The 14,592-nt window shown below is 44.4% G+C and overlaps 1 protein-coding gene across 8 annotated transcripts in view; it reads left to right on the top strand.

Moving 5' to 3' along the window:
- Ttc7b (tetratricopeptide repeat domain 7B) overlaps nt 1–14,592 on the top strand; it is a 228,913-nt gene that overhangs the window by 49,258 nt on the left and 165,063 nt on the right. For all 8 annotated transcript variants that reach the window (XM_078050709.1, XM_078050715.1, XM_078050713.1 and 5 more), the window contains one exon: nt 6,003–6,133. In XM_078050709.1, coding sequence (XP_077906835.1) covers nt 6,003–6,133 — 131 coding nt within the window. The remainder of the gene's footprint in view (nt 1–6,002; nt 6,134–14,592) is intronic.

Here is a 14,592-nt window from a genome sequence, read left to right as displayed (position 1 = left end):
AGTAGACATTGCAGAAGAAAAAGTTAGTGAATTTGAAGACATGGCAATAGAAATTATCCAAAATGAAACTGAGAAAAAATATTTCTTAAAAAGTGGGAAAAGTATAAATGAGCTGTATGACAACTTCAGGTGTCTTAAAGTGTACTAGAGTCACCTAAGAGGGGAAGAGGATGACATTAAACATTTTGTCATAAACCACACAAGTGAGAATTCAGTGAAGCAACACTGTTAGAGTAAGGGATGGTAAATAGTAAACTGTCAACCCTCAGTTCCTATTCAATGAAAGCATCTCTTTAAAATGAAGACCAGAGACAAGACAACATATTCAGGCATAGTAACTGAAAAAACTCAGCAGTAGCAGAACTAAACTACAAGAAATGTTGAAGGAATTACTTTCAGCAGAAGGAAGAAGATGCTGGAAGAAAACATGAACAGAAAGAAACAAAGGGCACAAGAAATTATCACTGTAATTGGTAAATATGTGAGAGTTTTTCCTTATGATTTAAATGTCTTTAAAAGATAATTGACTACTTAAACTAAAACAATAACTATATAGGGTAGGGCTTATAAAGTGTGTAAAAAATGAAATATATATGATAAATGAATAAGGGCTTTTGAAGTAGACTGGCAGTTTAAACTCTAAATCAACCATTGACACAACACAGTTTTAACAAAAGTACTTAGCTAGTCAAATAGAAGAAAGAAAAAGGGAAAAAAAACAGAACACATGGGATAAATTAAAAACAATTAGCAAAGTAGTAGATTTAATCTTAACTGTATAGAAAACTACATTAAATGTAAGTAGTTAAAACACTCTAATTAAAAGGGCTGAGATGTGACTCAGTAGTAGAGTGTCTGTCTGGCACGTGCAAAGCCCTGGGTTCAAGCACTGCAAAAAAAAAAAAAAAAAAAGAGATCATCACATTGGAAAATAAGCAAGGCTCAACAGTGTGTTGTCCACAAGTAACACTGTAACTAGAAACACATGACCTATGAAAAGGAAAAAGAATGGAAAATATATGGTGCTAACAGTCTAACAGTGAAGAAATGAAAGCTGGAGTAGCTATATTAATCTTGGACAAAGCCAGTTTCAGTACAAAGAAGTCTGTTAAGAGGTTCTGTAAAATGATCTAAAAGTTTACACAGTAAGAGCTTTAAAATACATGAAGCATAAACTGAGAATTTAAAGGAGAAACAGACCAAATGCACATTTATGTGCAGAGACTACAATACCCCTGTTTCAACAGGTAGAATAAGTAGACAGATTATTTGTGAGGATATAGAAGCCTTGGAACAATACAGTGTACCAACTTGACCTAATTGAGAAAACCCCACCTTTATTCTCATTCCTGATGTTGCAATTTGTGTCTTCCCTTTTTCTTGACCAATCTGGCGAAAGGTTATTCATTTTTTAAAAAAAATTCTCAATAAAGATTTTCTGGTTTCATTATTCTCTATTGCTTTTCTGTTTTCTATTTCATTTACTTCCACTTTGGTCTTTATTATTTCCTTTTCTTCTGAACACACTGCTATAGAAGGGACCATCCTCAGTCTAACAGAGGGCATCTATGAAGAGCTTAACAGTCATTACAGTTAGTTTTGAACTTAATGGTAAAGGCTGAAGGCTTTCTCCTTAAGACCAGGATTAACGTAAGCATCTCTGCTCTCTCTACTTCCACTCAGCCTTGCACTAGGGATTCTTGACAGTGCAGTAAGGCAACGAATAGGAATAAAGGCATCTAGATTGTGGAGGAGGAAGTAAACTATTTGCAAACAACATAATAGTTGATGTGGATCTTCTGATGGAATCTACAAAAATTGTAGTGGAGCTAAAAGGGGAATTGTAGCAAGGTTACAAAATACAAGATCACTATTCAAGAATCATTTCTATATACTAGCAATAAACAACAAATGAACCAAAATAATACCATTTACAATAGCATAATAGATATGAAATACTTAAGGGCAAACTGGAAAAGGTTTGCAAGGCCTATATGCTGAACTCTAAAAACCATTGCTGAGAGATGTGAAAGATCCATACATAAAAGATCCATACTACGCTCAAGAGTTGAAAAACTCAGCATACCAGTTCTCTCCAAATTAATCTCTAAATTCAGTGTAATCTCAGGAAACATTTTGTGGTAAAAGTTGACAAACTGATTTTATATGGGAATGGAAATATGTGCAGAAATATTTGCGAACCACGTGTTTGAGCACTTGTATTCAGAATATAAAGAACGCTCAAAACTCCATAAGAAAATAAGCAACCCTATAAAATGGATAAAATATTTTAATGGGCACTTCACCAAAGAAGATGTGTAGATAGCAAATAAGCACAATGAAAATGTGGTCAGTATTGTTAGTTGTCTTGGAAATGCAGCTCAAAACCACAACAAAGTGTCACTAAAAGTCATTGGGACTGCTGTAGTTAAGGAGTCAAGACAATAACAAGTACTGCTGAGCAGATGAATGCCCTGGAGGCCACATACATTGCTGGTGGGAATGAAGATGGCGCTGCTTCTGTGGAAACAGCTTGGGAATTTCTTTAAAAAATTAAAAAAAAATTTGATCCAACATTTGCATTCCTGGGTCTCCACTCAAGAGAATTAAAAAATCTGCACAACCCACAAAAAACCTGTCCATTAATGTTCATAGCTTTATTGTTCAAATAGCCAAAGAGTGGAAACAGCCCAACTGGCAAATGGGTAGATAAAATGTAGCCTCTCTATATGGCAGTAAGATGAATGGAGTCCTGATATTTGCTATAACATGGATGAACCCTGAAGATATTAGGCAGGTGAAGAAAACCAAAAAGACCACATATATGATTCTGTTTATATAAAATGTCCAAAAAAGGTAAATCTACAGAGATAGAAAGCAGATTAGTGGTTGCCTGAGGGTGGGAATAGAGACTGAATTCATTTGTGCCAAATCATTTGGGTATGATGGAAAGTTCTAAAATTGAATTACAGTGATAGTTGCATAACTCTGTGAATTTATTAAAAATTTTTTGAATTGCACACTTTATATCATATATATTATACCTCATTAGAGCTACTAAAAATGCTATACAGTGATTTGGGCTGCATAGTATTGGAAAAATAACAGACAAGTAGATCAATGCAGCAGAATAGAGAGCTCAGAAACAGATCTACTCAGCTATAGTCAACTGATCAACGGGACCAAAGGAAAGTCAATGAGCAAAGGATAGTTTTCAACAAATAATACTGGAACAACTGGACATCTAGATACAAAAAATAAAAAATAAAATTCTAGACACTGACCTTTGACAAGTATTAAGTTGAAATGGATCATAGATCTAAATGTGAAGTACAAAACTTTAAAACTTCTAGGAGATAACAGAAAATCTATGTGACCTTGTGTTTTAGTCATCTTTGCGTCACTATTACCAAAAGACCTGATAAGAACAATTGAGAGGAGGAACATTTTATTTTGGCTCATAGTTTCAGAGGTTCAGTCCCTGGTCAGCTGACTCTATAGCTCTGGGCTGGGGTGAGGCAGAGCATCATGGCGGAAGGGCATGGTGGAAGGGCATGGTGGAGGAAAGCAGCTCAGGACATGACAGCCAGGAAGCAGAGAGAGAATTTCGGTTCATCAGGGACAAAATATAACCCCAAGGCATGTTCCCGTGACTTCTCTTATTCAGCCACACCCTACCTGCCTATAGTCACTATCCATTAATCCAAATCAGTGGATTAATTTACCATCTAGGTTAAAGCTCTAAATCTCATCATTTTGCTCCTAAACATTCTTGCATTGTCTCACACATGAGCTTTTGGGGGCCATCACATAGTGCAACCATGACACCTTGTGTCTGGAATGAGATCTTTATAAACCAAAAGCACAATCCATGAAAGGAAAAATTAGTGATATAGAATTTATTAAAGTTAAAATGTTCTGTGAAAGATGTGGTTAAAGGAGTGAAAAGAGAAGTCGCAGGCTTGGAGAACATATTTGCAAAGTAGATGTGATAAAGGACTTGCATTGAGAGTACAAAGAACTCTGAAAACTCAACACTAAAAAACCCCACAAACAAACCCCAAACCCAATGCAGTTAAAAAAGGACAAAAGATCTGATCTGATTATATTATTTGAACAATAATATAAAAATATAGTATTTATTATAAATAATAAAATGTATTTATTTAGTGATTTCATATAAAACCAAACATACTCTTACCGTATGATCCAGCAGTTGCACTTTGTGGCATTTACCAAATTGAGTTGTAAACATGTCCACACAAAAAACCCACAATGTGAAGGTTTATAGCAGTTTTATTCATAACTGCCAGGACTGTAAGTAATCAAGATACTCTCTAAGTGGTAAGTAGAACATTATTTAGCAACAAAAATAAATGAGCCATCAAGCTAACACAAGACATGGAGGGGCTGTAGGTTCTCAGTGCTAAGTTCCAGCACCAGGCTGAGAAGTGTATGCACTGTGTGACTTCAACTGTGTGGTATTCTGGGAATTTTGCTGTTTGCTGAGAGCAACTTGGGTAACACCATTATCCAAAATGGTGCATGTTAGGCCGTGGGTTCTTTCCTGACCTTTAGTGCCTGGTCCACTCCTCAGAGTGGTGTCCATCGTGAAAATCAGCAACTGATGCAATGAGTGTTGGTTGGAGGCCAAAGACCTGGGTTTGGCCCTGTTGTGCCTGCGATGGTCAGTTCCCCCCTTTACTGTGGCAGTTCTCGTGTCTCCATCTCAGACCCCGAGGGCTCCTAGTTGTCCGTGTTTAGGAGGTCAGGTGGGCATTTTAGGGGAGTGTTTTGGTAGTGTTGTGCTCCAAACCAGTGGGTCAGTCTGCTCCCTGTTCCTCTAGCAAAATGTCTGAGATGATCAACTTATAAAGAGAAAAGTTTTATTTTGGCTCAGAGCTTTGGAGCTTTCAGATAATAATCAAATGGCCCTGTTTCTTCTGGATTTGTGGGAAGCCAGCACATGGTGGCAGGAGCGCATGACAGAACAAGCCGCTCATCAATGGCCAGGAAGCAAGAGAGAGCAGGAATGGGCTGGGTCCCACGGTCCCCTTCCAGGGCAAGCCCCCAGTGACATGAGTACCTTCCCTCTGTATCCCCCTTTAAAGGTGCCATGTGTCCCATAGCAACACTCTGGGGGTCACCCTTTGACACATGTGTCTTTGGGGTACACTTAAAATCCAAGCTATAGCAATCAGCTTTATTTATATAAAAAAAATGTAGGGGCTTGTGCTGTCTGAGTGAGCTCTCTCAGTTTTCCAGAGAGACAGAACCAGCAGTGGTGAGGTTCTGTCTCACTGGGGTAACTTGCAGTCAGCAAGCTGGAGCCCCAGGACTGGTGATGGTGTAGTTTCAGTTTGAGTCCGAGAGCTGGGAGACCCAGGTTCATTTCAGAAGATGGAAGGCTCAAGGCCCAAGAACAGACAGCATTTCCATGCAAATCCAAAGGCTGGAGGAGACCAGATCCCAGCTGTGTGTACTCACAAGTGTGGGGGTATTCCCACTCCCTCAGCGTTTTTGTTCTATTCAGGCCTTTAACTAATTGAGTGAGACCCACCCATGTTATTGAGGGCAGTGTGCACACTCAGTCCTCCAAGTCAAGTGTTAAGCTAACCCAGAAACACCCTCAGACACACCCAGAATAATGTTTGCCCTAAAGTCTGGGCACCCTGTAGCCCGGTCAAATTGACACATAAAGTTAACCACCATGCTTTGGGGTCTGGATGAGGTCCTGGTGAGGTGCTGGGTCAGGTTCTCGACCTCAGATGAACAGGTTTTTCTATATTTCAGGGCCTCTTTCTTCTTTGCTGGATGCTGTGGGTGTTCCTTTTGGTGATCCATTTTGATGTTTTATTTTGTCCTTAATGAAGACAGAGGGAGGAGAATCTGTTTCTATGATAGGCTATGAGATCCTAGGACCATATTATGGCTCTGAAACACTATATTTAAAAATCAAGCCCCATGAAGAACCCTCACCAGATTTTTTGTTTGCTTTTCAGGACTCTGTTTAGAGAAGTTGCCTATTTCGTCTTCCACCAGTAATCTCCACATGGACCGGGAGCAGGATGTCATCACCTGTTACGAGAAAGCCGGGGACATCGCCCTCTTGTACCTCCAGGAGATAGAAAAGGTATGGGGACCGAGCACTCGCCCAGCGGTGACGTTTATTCTAAATCAGATTGTGCCCCGTGGTCGACCCTGGCAAGCTCCCACCTGCCTTCAGCTTGTGTGCCAGGCCTTCCCCGCCCTCCTGGCTGGCAAGGAGGAGACGCAGTGATTGTGCTGCCTTGTTTGGGGACAGATGGTTCCATGTGGGAGCCACTTCTGGGTTCTCTGAGCAGAAGGGCAGCTGGTTGTCCCTTGGCACCCTGAGGCCAACAAACACCCTGTTTTCTCTCCTAAGCAAAGTGGGTTGAGCTTCGCTCATCCTTGTGTGTCCGGAAGCCGGCATCTGTTCATCTGGGTCTGGAGGCTTTGCCCCGTGGCTATGGTGAAGGTCTGCTGGGGACTGGGACCAGCCTGTGTGGAGCAAGTTCTGTGTCCCTGAAGGTCATCTGGGATGGTCTTCTCCAGCGGCCATGTCTGCCCGAGTGTGGGGAAAGCAATCCCAGCTGGCAGAGGCCACCAGAGCAGAGGCCAAGGGAGCAAGAGCCCTGAACTCACATCCTGGGCAGGGAGGCAGAGAGGCTGGAGGCTGGAGGCTGGCTGGGACAGGGAGGGTAGGCGGCCAGTTTGGAAGGACCCTTGCTCTGTGGCTCTGCTCTCTTCTGGTTCTGTCACCTTGTGCCTCAGCGTTCCCATCTATTAGAAGAGCGTTGATGACAGTTCTGGCACTCTTGTGGCACTCTTGTGGGGTCACGTAGGTCGTGTGGAGAAAGACTCTCGGCCAGGCTTGGGAGCATGTTCAGTTCTGGTGAATGTCCCTTAGTTTTAATCACAGTAGCTCTCAGGTCTGCTGCTGGCCGCGACCTCGAGCCCTCAGGCCCAGAGGTGCCCTGTGGGACTGCCCACAGTGGTCAGGAGCGCTGGGCCGCGCCTTCCCTCCTCGATGGGGCGCTCTCTCCTCATGAGAGGTAGAACAGAGAGGGACTTCCCAAGTCTGCGAGCTCTGTCATTTTAGACTTGTGTGGACTGCGAGTCATTTTTGAAATCACTTTGCTGTATGTCGGTGACTCCTGAGGCTCAGAATTGCCTGTGGGGAGTCGAAGGCCTGCAGAAGATGAGCGGCTGGGGAGAAGGGTGGGAGCAGCGCTGACCTGGCCAGGATGGGTTGAGGGCCCTGTCCTGGGAACTCGGGGTCTCTGGCTATCTTGCCAAGATGTTGTTCTGTCAGAAGGTTCTCTGGGGAGGGAATTTTGCTGTTTTTGTTATTCAGATTTCCCACTATGGCGGGGGAGAAACGCCATGCAGGCTCCTTTGAATGCACATCCATCCTGCCTGCCAGGCTCGGCGCTGGGCCCAGACCTCTGCTCATCCAGCTGCGTTGCTCACAGAGCCAAGGCCGCTGCGAGCCCTTATTTTGCAGCTTATTCTACCACTGCTGTGCACGCTACCACCTTGAGCGGCCTTTTCCTGAGGGGGAAAGGAGGCGCGTCTGCTCCGTGGTCTGCAGCCATGTGGCAGACACCCTGTCGCCCCTGGTTCTCATTCCCACCTCCCGCTCACCACTGGGCTCTTCAGCTGGGCCGACAGGAGGCTCCTGCAGTCAGAGTGTAAAGACGGATTCTTCTGTTGTTTGTTCATTTTGGTTCTGGGGACGTGGTGACCACAGGAGGACAAACACGATGGTGCCGTCCCCAGGGTCTTCCTTATGGAAAGTGCTCAGTCAGCAGGGACCAGGCGAGCCCTGGCTTTTAGTCACAGGAGGAGGCAGCTTTTTCAAATTTGGTCTAATTTGGTGACTCCATCTAGGTGACGGTCACCTCTTTTCTGGCTGTGCTGTAGTTTTTGGTGTGAATTTTCCTTTATGAAACCCTCTTGGGCCTCCCCAGATTTCAGCAAGCTGGGTTATTGGCAGTGAGAGAGATCAAACGAACCAAACATCTGCTGTGACTGTCGTAGGTGCCAGGAAATTATGTGATGGTCAATCTGAAGTCTGGGGAAGGTGACCTTCCTTCAGAGACCAGTGGGCTTGGTAGAAGCTGCAGGGTTGCTGGTGGGTGGTTGTGCTGTGTGAAGATACCTGGTAGAGCTTTCAATTATTTTAAACTTAATTGATTTAATTTTGAAATTAATAAGAATGATGCTGAATTGAAAATGGAAACATTAGTGAAACAGAATCTGAAAGAAAGAAAACCCTTGAGCAAGGGGAGGGTGGGGGACAGTAGCTGCTGTGGAGCAGCCCTGTGCGGCCCTGCCCACCATTCTGTACTGCCGCTCTATTGTTGGCTCTTAACTTCATTCATTAAAGATAATAAGATTTGGGGACTAATGTTTTTTCTATCTGAAAAAGCCAAAAAAATCGTGAGTCAGAGGCTGCACCATTCTGTGAGTTTCCCCACAGTGGGTTTGTTCAGCCATGTTGGAGTTGTTCACTTCGTGAAGGGCAGCGACCCTTCAGAAAGGGCTGACCTTGGCTTCCCCTTGAGGCAGCTAACTTAAGTGCTTAAGAAACAGCAGAGCTGCTGTCAGTGAGTTGGTGCTGGAGCCCCAGCCTTGCCACCTCTTAGCTGTGGAACTTTGGACAAGTGACTTAACCTCTCTGTGCCTCAGGATCCTTATCTATAAATAGCAATAATCATCACCAGATGCCATGTGAGGGCAAATGGGGTCTGCAATGTGCTGTGAGCCCACAGTGAGGTGCTGGCTTTATTGTCCGTTCCTGGGTCACCTGTTCCTGGGTCACCTGGCTGTGGAGTCTTTCCTAACATTTGACAAATTTCTCAGATAAAAATCTGGAATATCCCTGACATTCGGTTTTACTGGAAATGTAAAGAATTTTTAGGGGAATGTTCCTGAAGAGCTAGGTTGCCCCATCTGTGCTGAAGCTCCTGGAGCCGTATTTTTGCCTGGTGTCCCTCTTTCTGGGTTCTGGGTTTCTACTGCTCTGGCTGACCTTGGCCTGCTCCTTTGTTTCCATGTGGTGAAGCCCATCCTGCCTGACAGGCCTCAGGGCTGGAGACCAGCGCTTGCTGAGGACCAGAGTGCACCCGGGGATGCTGGGAGCTCCCCGTTCCCACTATGGGGGCAGGGCCCGAGGGGGCGTGCATAAATGAGGGCGTGTGCATCAAATAATTGTTTGTTTATCATGTTAGGGTCACGGAGACACCGACTAATGATCTCTGTGATAGTTTGTTGTTGTTTGTTGTTTTGAAGGGGAATAAAATAAAACTCCAATATTGTCCATATAAAATAATTTACTCAAATAAATCAAATCAGTGCAGATCAAATGAGCAATGACATAGGACGGCCTTGCTCAGATGGTGGCATTATGCCAAGAGTAGATCGTTCCCTGTCCTCCCGAGGTGCAGTGGGGGGAGTGAGGATGACTCCGGCCTGGAGCTCACGATTCGAGCCCTGCATTTGGCACATGCAGTCATCCTGCCCTGTTCTGCAGCACCAGCCACGGCTGGTCACGGCTTTTTTTGGCAGAAGCAGTGCCAGGTGGGACTTGGCCCTCTGTTGACAGTTCATTTCTTTTCTTCCTATTTTAGAAAGGAAATCAGTGCTAAATTAACTTTTTTATTGACTGTTTTAATGCTAAAGTTCCAAGAAACACCAGGCCCCTGGATCTTGCATCACACGGCCCACATTTCCTGTGTCCATCAGGAAGCTGTTTGCGGGCAGCGTCTCGGGCCTTGGGTTCATGATGTCCTCCCTGTGGAGGAACTTGCCTGTGGCGTTGGGTCCAGAACCAGATTAGTTCACACCAGGTGTCTTCACAGTTGGTGCTGCCATTGAGAGGCGGGAGTGAGTCTAGAGTACCCAGGGCTGTACTGTGGCTTTAACACCTGGCCCAGGGAGGAAATGCCACTGCTTGTCCTCCTTTCCATGGCGACCTTTCATTCTCACCGAAGCACAGATTGTAGCTCAGGGCTTACCAAGGTGGAGCTGAAGGCAAGCTTCTTAGCAGAAGCCTCCAGAAACCCACCAGCGGGGCTGCTGCCTCTGCCCTGGTACCGCCCACCGACTTTGAGCCTGTCATCTTGACTGATTGGACTAGGAGGCCACAGTGCTCCTAAGAATGAGTTAGAAAAGTCTAAAACCAGAAAAGAGCAGTCACTTATTTTCATTTTTTAATTCTTGCTGCCAGTCTTTGCTCTTATAACTGATTGTTGTTGTTTGTTGTTTTGATATACCATTAGACTCCACATTGTTTTCCTGGTAATATAATATTTCAAGTGATATGTTTAACTAGTTGTGGGTCCACCTTGTTTAAAAGGGTTAGGGTCAGGCCTTCCTTAGTTCACTTCTCCCCTTACTTTGTTATTTCCTAACAAATTCACGGAAGTGGAGCTAGTTTTGCCATCTTCCTTACCACCTGTTGTGTCCAGTTGATTTTGACAAATCATACATCCCGTGATGTTGGCAGCATAGGAGACGAGCCGTTGCTTTGTAGTCTTGGAAACTTGATGAAAAGTTGTTTGCGAGGTGAAACTAGTACCTTGCTGGCTGGTTCTTTTTCTTTTCTCTTTCTTAAAATAATAGCATTATTGAGATCTAATTCACATATTGTACAACTTGTCTTAATATTTAAGTTGTATGCTGTACAATTTTTTTTTTCTTCAGATAGGGTCTCATTTTGTTTAACAGACTGGCCTCAAATCTTGGGCTCAAGTAATCCTGCGTCAGCCTTCTGAGTGGCTGGGACTAGAGGTGCACACCACTGTGCCCAGCTCTCTGTGGTTTTTAATATGTCTTCAGGGTTGTGTAACCATCACCAGTAATGAATTCCAGAGCATTTTCATCATCCCCAAAAGAAACCCTGTGCCATGACAGTCACTCCCCATTTCCACCCTTTCTCCTCAGCCCTAAACAAATACTAAGCTGCTTTCTGCTTCTGTCGATTTGCGGATTCTGGACATTTCATACCAATAGAGGAACCATACAGTATGTGATCTTTTGTGACTGGCTTCTTTGGCTCAGCATAATTTTCTCAAGTTTCACCCATGTGGTGGCACATATCAGTACTTCCTTTTATTGCTACCTTGTGTTTACTCATTTGCCACCGAATAGGCATTTGAATTATTTTTACTTTTTGGCTATTATGAATAATGTCATTGCAAATATTCACATGCAAGTTGTTATATAGACACATGTTCTCATTTTTCTTGGGTCTATTCCCAGGAGTGAAATTGCTGGCTCATGTGGTAACTTTAACCTTGATATAGTCTTTTTTGTCTCTTATACTTTGTGACCAGTTTCTTTCTTTTTGTGGGGAGGGGTACTGGGGATTGAACCCAGGTGTGCTATACGGAGCTATCTCCCCAGCTCTTATTTTGTTTTTTATTTTGAGGCAGGGTCTCACTAAGTTTCTGAGGCTGCCTCAAACTTGAGATCTTCCTGCCTCAGCCTCCCGAGTTGCTGGGATTACAAGTGTGTACCACCACGCCTGGCTGTGTCCGAGTCTTAGAAGCAGTGTTTCCTTACAATTTGAATCCACTAGATCATCAATGTGTTAGCCCTTATCATGTTTGTTCTACATATTTTTCCAAACAGTAAATTTTTTAAATTGCTCATAAATTTTGAATGTATAGTTGAATCTGATTATCTTTTTATTACATTTTATGTTGTTATTTTGAAAGCTTGAATGTTAGGATAACCCCCCTCAAGGATTTGAAAATTTTCAATCATTTTCTATATTAATTTTTAGTCCTAAATCTGGGCTTTATTTTAGTATATGATATTAGATGTGACTCTAAATTATTTACTTCCAAATTATAATGCCATCTTCTCTTTCCTTTTCATATTTTGTACAAGTTTAGATATGGCAGTAATTTCTGATCTCCGTGTGTTGTCCTATTAATCTTATTTAATGAGCACTTTTTGAAGGTGGGTTCAACACCTGAAGGATTAGTAATTACAACTTCTAGGTTTTTTAAGTTCTTTTCTCTTTATACTTCATGATGAGTTTTGTTGAGTTCAAAAAAAATCCTGTTGGTTGGGCGTGGTGGCAGGAGAATCACAAGTTCAAAGCCAGCCTCAGCAAAAGTGAGGTGCTAAGCAACTCAGTGAGACTCTGTCTCCAAATAAAATACAAAATAGGACTGGGGATGTGGCTCAGTGGTTGAGTGCCCTGAGTTCAGTCCCTGGTACCAAAACAAAGAAAAAAGAAAACTCCTGCTGGGATTGGCTTGGATTTACCTTAACTCCATACACTAATTTGAAGCTGTATTTAGTCTTCTCCCACCTTCATCCCTCTGTCATTTTGTCAAGACTTTTTGTTTTGCAGATGTCAGTGGGTCTGCTCTGTTCCTAGAGCTGTCCTGTTTCCCTTGCTGTGTGAGTAGGGTCATTTTCACTGTATTCACACAGACAAGAAAGTCTGTGGTATTTAACTCACTCACACAATCATTCAAGTGCATTCCGTGTTCTGGGGGCTGCTGGAGCCTGCGGCCCTGGTGTGATAAGCCAGAGCGCTTGCCCAAGGGAACCTGCCACCCCGGGACGTAGGCCACAGCCTGCGTGGGAGTGGGGACTTCAGTGAAGAACCCCTGGGGCACTGTAAAGCCAGAGAAGAGACTTGGGCCAGTGTGGAAGTCCAGGGACGCTCCTGGAAGAGGTGACAGCTGAGCAAGGACAGCAATATGGGATTATTGGCTATGCTCTGAAGCCTTCCATAGAAACGCGCTGATTCTTTTCATTTTTCTAAGACTATGAGCTTGGGGCAGAGGAATGATTTTTGTTGTTGCTGTTTTCTTTCTTTCTAATATATTCTTACATCTCTCTCATGCCTTTTTGCCAGAATCCCTAAAGCAGTGTTAAGAGAGAAAGGTGATGGCAGATTTCCTAATCTTGGTTCTATCTGAAGGTGCTTCTGCTGTGACTCCACCAAGGATGGTAATGTTTATACACTTGCTAAGTTTCTTTTTGGAATTCAGAACAACCACGGGAGGTACAGGTCTTATCCCCACTGTCCGTCTGTCCATCCATTTGAAGACAGCCATAAGAAGGGGCAGCTGGACAGCTCGGCAAATGGTGAGGAGCCTCAGAGCAGACCTGGCGCCCCAGCCTGTTGGTCTGAGTCTTTGGCGCTGTCGGCTTCCTCATTCCTGGCCCGTGGGCTTTTGCCAAAGGGGAATGTGCCTGTTAAGGACACTTGTCGGCAGCCCTCTCCCAGCAAGTGTTTATCCACAGGACAAGTGTGGCTTCACAGTGCCAAATGGTGCTCCCGTCCAGGACCCCGTGTTGTGGGCTCTTTGTGAGGAAGAGATTCAATTCAAGGTGCAGGGACTTTAGGCTAGATAGACCTGGAGCTAAGCTGTTCCCTCTGTCCCCGCAAGACTCTTCCATTCTGCCTATGCATAACCTAGTGTCATCCTGGCTGCCCTGACCTCTGACATTTTGTGTTTTGCTCTATGAGAAAAGAGAAGACTCATGAGGCGGAGGGGAAGGAACTGGGCTGTGGAGTCAGGGGGATCTGGGATTTGGCACCAGCTCCAACACTCAACTGCCCATGTGCTCAGTAGACAAGAGACTCAGTTTCCCCCTGAGCGAGGGTGGATGGGGTGTGCGCTCAGCGGGTTTGAGTGGAGAGCTGTGTGCCTAATACACAGCAGTTACTTTCCTATTGCCTTTTTCCTGCATTTAGGATTAGCCTTGAAAATTCCTTCCTTCATTCATTTACTACCTATATGCAGTGCTCACCCTGCATGAGACACTGTGGCCAACCCGGGGTGTATACATTAGTAAACTAAATAGGCATGGCCCCTGACTGGGGGATTTGTAGCCTGGTGAAGGGAGCGAGCCAATGATCTGGTAAAACAAAACAACACAGAACAGGATGCTGGGGGAGGGGCAGGCCAACTTGACATTGGTTGGTTAGGAAAAGCCCTTGAGGAAGAGTGGAGCCAATAGCTGAGAGAGAAGAAAGACCTTGCTAAGAATAGCATGATCCTAGTAGTGTCTTAAACGTCATTCAGGCTGCCCCTGGATAGCAGAGGAGCACTAGAGAATCAAGAGAAGGCAAGGAGACTCCATGTAGGAGGCTACTGCAGAAACCCAGCGTGAGCATGGGTAGTTTAGCTGCGGTGATGTCAGTAGAAATGGACAGACACAGACACGTTTGAGAAAGAACTAGGAGGGACATGGTAATGGATGAGACGCGAAGGAGAGTGGGTGTAAAGCTTGGGGCTCAGTGTCTGCCTCGAGCAGCTGGTTGGATGGCAGTGCCCTTTCTTAAGATGGGAAGGCGATGGAGCCTGAACTCCTAGGAGTCTCATCATGCCCAGGGGTTTCCTGGGGGTAGATATTTGGTGGGTTTTGTCCTAGGAGGGGACTCCAGCAGCTAGGAGGGAGATATCCAATGAGAGGCCTTTGAAGATGAGCCCCATCCCTGAGGTCCAGGTGTGCAGGCCCAGCCTGAGACCAAGTCTTGACCAAAAGAACCAAGAAACCTTCCCTCCCCACACCAGACACAGAACAAAAGCA

This window comes from Ictidomys tridecemlineatus, chromosome 5 (assembly GCF_052094955.1).
Source record: "Ictidomys tridecemlineatus isolate mIctTri1 chromosome 5, mIctTri1.hap1, whole genome shotgun sequence".
Classification (NCBI taxonomy): Eukaryota; Metazoa; Chordata; class Mammalia; order Rodentia; family Sciuridae; genus Ictidomys; species Ictidomys tridecemlineatus.
Note: the sequence above shows the minus strand (reverse complement) of the source record. Positions and strands in the feature narration are given on the sequence as shown.